This window comes from Mesitornis unicolor, unplaced genomic scaffold, assembly GCF_000695765.1.
Source record: "Mesitornis unicolor isolate BGI_N332 unplaced genomic scaffold, ASM69576v1 scaffold33721, whole genome shotgun sequence".
NCBI lineage: Eukaryota > Metazoa > Chordata > Aves > Mesitornithiformes > Mesitornithidae > Mesitornis > Mesitornis unicolor.
In genome coordinates this window covers 1-7821 of record NW_010165018.1, presented here as the reverse complement: position 1 = coordinate 7821, position 7821 = coordinate 1, and the positions used below count along the sequence as shown (strand labels likewise).

The window sequence follows — 7821 nt, the reverse complement described above, 5'->3', positions numbered from 1 at the left end:
AGGAGAGTAAGGCCGGGCCCTCGCGGGGGCTGGGGGCGGGCAGGAAAGTGGGGGAGCAGCCGTGAGGGCCCCCAGGAGGAGCCGTCCCCTGGTGCTGCACCGCCAGCTGCCACGGCTCGCTGTTCTCTGTTCCAGGGAAAGCAGAGAAGAAAAAATGGAAGGAAATGAAGCTACTGAAGAAACTGGAAAAACAGCGGATGCAGGAGCTGGCAGAAAAACAAGCTAAGGAGCAAAAGGAGGAGCAAAAGGAAGACAAAGGTGATGCCACTGTGACGTGATGGGGAGGCCTGGGTGAAAGATGGGAGAATGGTCATTAAAAGTCAGCCAAGTTTATGTATTGATAGGAAGGGTGATGCTTAGCTTCATGGCTCTGTCATAGATCCATGTGCATTAACAGGCATGAACATGATACAGCAAGCACTGCACAAGATACCTTAAATGAAGAGAAAATCTGTGGTTAAAATCTATGAGACAGAGGTTGCTCTTTTTTCCCCCCACTATAACTGCAGTTGCAGCAGTAAATAAAACGCTGTACATGCAGCTGTCACACCATGGCTCTTCTGATCTCACTCTGCTCCCCAGGGCGTCACTACACGCTGAGCGTAGCCCTGCCAGGCTCTATCTTGAACAACGCCCAGTCGCTGGAGCTGCGGACGTACCTTGCTGGACAGATTGCTCGGGCCTGTGCCATCTTCTGTGTGGATGAGATCGTAGTGTTTGACGAGCACGGAGAAGATGCAAAGTAAGGAGGAGCCATCTTCTTCTGCAGAAAGTGTTTACTCTCTGCTTTCTCTTTCTTCAATCTTTCATTAAGCTAAGGCCAGGAAAGAGTTGTGTGTACCTCAAGCAAATGTTTGAACTTCTCTCAAATGCCAGGGTTACAGGGACCCCTACATCACTGGGCACGGATGTTGACTTAAGTGCCCTGGCAACTAGGATCATTTATCCCAGCATGGGGACGACAAAGCAGCAGGAGGTCAAGTTCTCCTGTACTATTAAATCTTGCCAGAGTGTGCCCATGTCCTGTGGAAGATGAATTCCTGTCCTTCAGCTTTTCAACCTGGACTGCATCTGTGTTAACTGGCCAAGCCACACAATCCTGTAGCATCCAACTCAGCAGCATCCAAGTGCCAGGTTGTGTCAATACACAAAGATCAAAAACAAGCCTGAAAAATACACTTGGCTTATAGAGAGAGTTCCAAATATGATTTAACAGTCTCTACCTGTGGAGCAGCCCTTTTTCAAGGGGTGGAGGGGAGGGATGTGTGGCCTTTTTTCAGATTAAGGAGCAAGGCTTGGTCTTCTGGAGACCTGACCGGTCTCACACTGAGTTCACAAGCAGCTTTATTTCTCTTTCAGGAGTGTGGAGGGGGAGTTTGAAGGAATTGGGAGGAGAGGCAAGGCTTGTGTGCAGCTGGCTCGGATCCTGCAGTACTTGGAGTGCCCTCAGTAAGTCCACTGTGGTGACACCATGCACAAGATTTACATCAGAACTTCGTACCGTGGGTGTCGCATGCCAGAGGCTGTGGAAGCAGCAGCCAAACTATTCATGTTGCATGATTATGCAGCATCTGGTTGTTTTACATCTGGTTCAGGAGTTTAACTGAAAAAAGAGCAGCAAATGCAGGATACAACCTGCATGATACATTAGAAGATCAGGGACTTGGGGGAGCTCCTTTGTGAGCCTTTGAGTCAATACAGGGCTAGAATTGACGATTGGCTTTTTAAAAAACAACAGTTTTCACATTTGAACTTTCTCTGATAACAGGTACTTGAGGAAATCCTTCTTTCCAAAACATGAGGATCTGCAGTTTGCAGGTAATGATTCAGTTGTCTCAGTCCCAAGCTGCTGGCTCTCCTTTCCTGAGCTCGGGCTTTTATTTTGCATGGGATGAACAAAACTGAGTAACTTTTCCCTACTTCATAGTGCAGGCAAGGTGCTGTGCTGTGGTACACTGGACCAGAGGAGGGGGCAGTGAAGCAGTTGTACTTACACCCATGTTTCCACAGTTTCTGTCCTCTCCTCAGCAGTTGCTTTCCTCTGTGCTGTTCTAGGGCTCCTCAACCCCCTGGACAGCCCCCACCACATGCGGGTGGATGAGGAGTCAGAGTACCGAGAAGGCGTAGTGTTGGACCGGCCAACTAAGCCCGGCAAAGGCTCTTTTGTTAACTGTGGGATGAGGAAGGTACGTCTGTTAGCCACACATCCCAGAACAATTTCCCCTTCTCTCTGGCAGATTTGAAGCAGGCAGGGTGGGTGCTGCTGGGTTTCTGAAGGCCATAGTGGGCTGGCATGGGGTTTAATGCTGTTGCTGTCTTGTCCCATGTGGCTCGTTAACGGTTGTAATTTCTCAAGTCCTGACGGGCCTGCCCATTGCGGCACAGCATTGCTTCACTGCTGGAGTAGAACATTTGAGCAGCAAAATAAGACTCAGACTCCTGACCCAGCCACCCAGAGCCTGCTCTGCACTGCGTGTACCTGACAGGCCCTGGATTGGAGAGCTCCTCATTGCAGCTCCAGGCCAGGACAGACCCCACTTCCACAGAGGGTCCCTTTCCTTCCCCACCTTCCCCAGTACTTCCAGAATGTCTGACGCTGATGGTGACTGTCACTGCAGGAGGTGCAGATCGACAGACAACTGAACCCCGGTCTGCGAGTCACTGTGCACCTGGAGGAACCCCAGAAGCCAGGTAATCCACTGCTCCATTAGCATCTGTAAACTTCAGTCTTGCAGGAGTTGGTCTTTCCATATGACAGCCTTCAGATTAATGAATGTTTGAAGTGCCCAACAACTCTGCATGTTCCCTTCACTCCACACACAATTTTAGCAACATCCTTACTGTACCTCCCTAGCTAACTGGAAAGAACCGTCAGCTCTTTGACCAACAATAAACAGCCCAAACATGCATGCTTTCCAGAATGGACTCAAAAAGGCAGTTCTCGATTGTGCAGCAAGTCAGTGCCCTACCCTGGGAGAAACTGCTGTACGTGGCTGGTGAAATCCAGCTCTCACTGGGAGACAGCAGGGGTTGTTAATCTCTGCTTCCCTTTCAGAAACCAGAGTGCGGAAAGGCACCGTTGTGTCCTCACACCACCCTCGGACGGTGTCAGGCTTGTACTGGGGTTACAGCGTCCGCCTTGCCTCCTGCTTGAGTAAGTATTTGCAGGGGTTCTCTGCTCTCTGCTATGTCTGTGCCTCGGTTTCCACAGCAATTTCAGGCCTCGTGGCTGCACATCTGCAGCTCTTACAAATCTCTTATCTCGAAGGCAGCTCACACATGCCGCTAGCAGCCACATGGCAATCAGATTGAAGGACTAGAGCTAGGGCTGTACGTTACCCCAGTCACCCACCAGTACTCTGCCCTGTACTTCACTCACCATTGCGCCAAACATCCACAATGTAGGAGATGAGTTGGTGCTCTCCATCTCCAGCCAGTAAATCCCTATTTCCATGGTAACTACCTCCCGTTCATTCACATCAAAGCCAGCAGTGACATTGGAGCTCAAGAGCCCTGCAGAATCCTTTCCTGGTCTTCTGACTGGTTGGACCTCCTAGAAGAATCATAATCCGTCAGTCAAAGAATGGCTCCTGGCACCTATTTGAGCTCTGAGGAAAAGATGCTGCAGTTGAGAAAGGTGCCAGAGACTCCTGCAGCAAAGAAATTATGTAGGAAAGAGGAATTGTTCTTCTGATGCACTAATGGCACTGAAAAGCAATTCCTTCTACTGCTACCACTCACCTGTGGAGTGTTTCAGCTTGTCCAGAAGGCACACGAGGGCACCACACAAATAACCTCATATTGTGTTTGTTTCCCAGGTGCTGTCTTCTCAGAGTGCCCATTCAAGGAAGGCTATGATCTCTCTATTGGGACCTCAGAGCGGGGCAGCTCCGTGGACCAGGCCACTCTCCCCTCCTTCAGGTTTGTGTCCTGCCACTCAGTGAGGCCTGGTGTAGGCAGCAGAGCTGCACTGTGGCCTTGGTGTTCTCCCAGGAAAGAATGCTCTTAGACAGTAAGTGCAGGACTCGCCTGCAGGCTTCCTCCTGTGCTCTGCTGCTCCCTTTTGCCCACTGCACATTCCTTTGCATGACAGAAGCTGGGGAAAGTACCCCAGGACAGGGCAAATTCCTTTCCTGTTTCTCTGGAGTTGGTAGCAGGGACTGTCACAGTGGCCAAGTGCTGTGGCTTTTTGTTAGGGTGGGGACTGCATTAAGCATTGCAACCAAGGGGGACAGCTCCCTGCTTCAGCAGCACAGAGGAGCTTGAACACAGGCACAGATACCTGAATGAAAGAAATCAGTCTGCCTCTTGCAGATAAAGTTGAGAACTGTTTCCGTGAAGCCAATTCTTAATCCACTTGAAGGTTCAAGGCACATGGGACACTCTGTGTAAAGCCTGTAGCATCTGCCTTGGTACAGGGGTAAGAGCTGGTCTCCTCTCTCACCCTGTCCTTGTGCTCTTCCCTAGGCACGCCCTTGTTGTGTTTGGAGGCCTTGAGGGCTTGGAAGCTGGGGTTGATGTGGACCCAAACCTGGAGGTCACTGACCCAAGCGTCTTGTTTGACTTCTACCTGAATACTTGCCCCAGCCAAGGCAGCCGAACCATCCGGACAGAGGTAGGGCAGGTGGCTAACAGTGCGGTGGGGCACGCTGCCTGTGTCCACAGAGCACTGCTGTCACTCTGACAGTGACAGACACAGCCTGCATGTTGTTCCACATGGTGACACCTCACCAAAGAGCGGCTGGCTTGCCCAGTGCTCCTTGGAGAGCAGTGGTTCTGACTGCTGCCTGGGTCTCTTCCAGGAAGCGCTGCTGATCTCTCTGTCTGCGCTGAGACCCCACATTGATGAGGCTGTGAAGACACCCAGCGACAGCTGAGGGAAGGAAAACCACTGACCTTGCCATCAGCTGCAGACTGCCTCAGGGAAGCGGCTGTTCAAAGGTGGGGTGCTGGGCAAACCACTGGGACAGCTTGGCGTGGCCAAGACATCGCGTGACTGAAGCTGGCAGCGCTGCTCGACCAAGTGTCCGGCTGCTGTCGGGACCAGCAAGTCTGCACCCTCGTGCCTGTGTGGTACAGCCAAGGGCTGGTTGCTGCCTCTCAGCTGCTAGGACAAGCCAGGCAGCAGACTGGGTCTCAGCAATTCAGACATCTGGGGTGGGGAATAAAGCAGTATGGACCCTCAGCTGCCTTGAAGTCCATGTGCGAGTGTCTTGGTTTAGAGGATGAGCTCTCAAGGTGTCCAGATAGCCTGCACACTCAGTGCCTCTGGAGTCATGTGGCCTTCAGACTTAAGTCAAAACTTAGTCCTTGTGCCAAGAAGCTGTTTCTCAGCTGTGTCTCAACCTGACTCCCAACAGCAGGAAGGGCTGGAGCTTCAGCTGGGCCTCAGCACTAAAGCACGTCAGCATAGCTCCTTACGGTTTGGCTCCATCTGTGATGCCTTAACCTCTTCCTACAGTGAGCTCAGACAGGAAAGCACCTGGAAAAGGTGACTGTGTCCTCCCTTCCTCCTGCTGAGATATTCAGAGCTTTGGTAAGAGCAGATAAGAAACAACCAATACTGTGGGTTTTCAAAGCTTTACTGATAAAACCATCTTGTGAAAGAAAACAATCATAAAATCCTTTGGCCACAGAAAGGCAGGAACCTCCCCTCTCCTCCCCCAGCACCCATCTATCTCCCATCCTCTGCTAAATAGCAGAAACTGAATAGCTTCCCTTCATGTCCTAATGAGCCACAAACAACTCAAAAGCTGCAATTACAGGGTAAGGTCTGCACTGCAGATTAGGGGCAAATTCTAAAGACCTACTACAGTGTCGAGTGCCCAGGAGCCTTCTGCAGGACCTGCCCTTGAGACCTGTTGTGTGTGTGGATGTTTCACTGTTAAAACGAGGTGAAGGGTAAAGAGAAGCAGTGGTTGATTCTTATTTCCCACATTTAAAATTGCACAAGGAACTATTCTTCTGCAGACAACTACTGAGAGTCCCTTCCCAAGGGATACCTGGATTAGTCAGAGTTCAATGCTTACTTCCAGCTGTGATGGCTTTCAAGTTACTCGTTCTCTTCAAGATGTTTGGGACAAAGAGGAGCCCTGAGGCTCGCTCAATGCTCTCGATGGGAACCAGGAACCGTTCCAGGGGGATTTTCTCATCCACGGGGCTGTTGGGCATCACATACGAGCGCAACTCAATCTCCCCGCTCTCCTTTTCCAGGATGAGCACCTTGAAGAAATGGGTGGGGACGGCCACGTTGTTCTTCCCAATCACCTGGTACTTGACGTACATCTTCCCATCGGCCTCCATCCTGCACCAAAAGCAACGTCCTATGTTACCTCCTATTCTGGTGCCACGTCCACCCCCTCAGCCCTACGTGAGCCCCCACCCCACAGCATGGCAGGGAGCAGCAAGGGCATCAAAACATTGCTGAAACAGGCGGTGTGACATGGTGAGGCTGAGCTGTGTATTGGGTTGGCTCCCCCCAGATCCCTTCCCCGCTGTTTCTTTAACAGCCTTTCCAAGCTATTTCTTGCTGCTGAAGAAATCTCGACTTGTGACAGCTCTCCTTAGCACTACTTGAAGATCTTTGCAAGTCAAGTCATGCTCTTAAGTGGAGAAATAATCCACAAAATAAAACATAGAAGCTTTTCTCTGCAGGGAAGGGGTCCACAGTCTAATCTGTTAATCTAATAATCTAGCGATATACTACTGCTAACTGCTAGATTGCTAAAGACTGCAAACAAATTATGCAGTTATGTTGTAGCTCAAGAAGCCCACCCTGACTCACAAAATAATCAACTGAATTTAACACTTTTTAATACACACACTAATCCTCACAAAGTACCTCTCTGCAGAACCTCTGAGCACAGCTGCCCTCTCCTACCGAGCGGGGCCTTAGCAGTCACTCCAGTTTGGGAGCAGCGGGGAGGCTGCACCCCCTCAGCCCGCCTACCTTTCCCAGCAAGATGCATCTCTTGAGCACAGTCCCAGCTCGGCCCTCGTGTTTACCTGGGCAGGTAAAGGGGTCCTGTGCACACATAGACGTTCTTGTTGCACTTTGCCAAGCCTCTGCTGTACTTCTCCAGGTTATTCCAGGCATTCTGGTTTAAATGAGGATTCTAGAAACAGAACCAGGGCAACACAGGCAGCAAAGTCAGTTGCTGGGGAAATTCCTCACTCTTCAGTAATAACACCTGCCTTTTCTGTAACACATCTCACAGCACCCCAAGCACTTTCCAGAGGAGCTCTCCACTATCACCTCCACTCCAGCAGCTGCGTACAGCAAGGTCCTGGTTCGCACACCCAGGCACAGAATCCACTCGCCTCACACCATGATTTTGCCAGCATCTGTCTACCTGTTTAACTTCGCTCCTGCCATCGAGCTGCACTGAATGGGGTCTTTCTTATGGCTTGAGAGAAACACACAGGATCACTGTTGTTAAGACACACAGGAAATACAACACCCCCGAGTGACTTTGGCCACTTTGGAGCCCTCAATGCCTGAACCGTTAAAGGGACAAACACACGGAAAAGCCAGAGACGCTCTGAGGTGGTTTCCAATATCTGTCCTTGAGCACAGCCAGCTCCAGCTTCCTCCTTCCACCCTCCCCAGTCAGGGTCAGTCTCCCTGCAGGTCACAGAGGCTGCGCGGAGCCGATGCCCACAGCAGGTCCTTACCTGGGGGGCAATGTTGCTGAGGTAGAAGGTGTCCCGCATGGCTTTCTGGCTCCACTTGTGGTTGGCGGCGGCTGCCAGGTGCCCACGGTCAAAGCCGCTGCCGCGGTAGTCGGCGTTGGTGGCGCGGTGGTACTCGTGTACCGAGTC

The 7821-nt window shown here is 51.2% G+C and overlaps 2 protein-coding genes across 2 annotated transcripts in view; one reads left to right on the top strand and one right to left on the bottom strand.

Annotated features, from left to right (window-relative positions):
- LOC104548477 (chromosome unknown open reading frame, human C9orf114) overlaps positions 1-4936 on the top strand; it is a 5620-nt gene extending 684 nt beyond the window's left edge. Inside the window, exons 3-12 of the mRNA XM_010194503.1 lie at positions 136-258; positions 583-742; positions 1360-1449; positions 1769-1818; positions 2056-2186; positions 2619-2691; positions 3056-3154; positions 3819-3921; positions 4468-4615; positions 4803-4936. Coding sequence (XP_010192805.1) covers positions 136-258; positions 583-742; positions 1360-1449; positions 1769-1818; positions 2056-2186; positions 2619-2691; positions 3056-3154; positions 3819-3921; positions 4468-4615; positions 4803-4877 — 1052 coding nt within the window. The 3' untranslated portion in view covers positions 4878-4936. The remainder of the gene's footprint in view (positions 1-135; positions 259-582; positions 743-1359; positions 1450-1768; positions 1819-2055; positions 2187-2618; positions 2692-3055; positions 3155-3818; positions 3922-4467; positions 4616-4802) is intronic.
- A 1082-nt stretch (positions 4937-6018) lies between these two features.
- On the bottom strand, positions 6019-7815 carry ENDOG (endonuclease G; the record flags this gene model as incomplete). The annotated part of the gene is made up of 3 exons (XM_010194500.1): positions 6019-6304; positions 7006-7115; positions 7675-7815. Coding segments are annotated over 3 exons (537 nt in total), but the record flags the coding sequence as incomplete, so codon positions are not given.
- Positions 7816-7821: the final 6 nt, after the last annotated feature.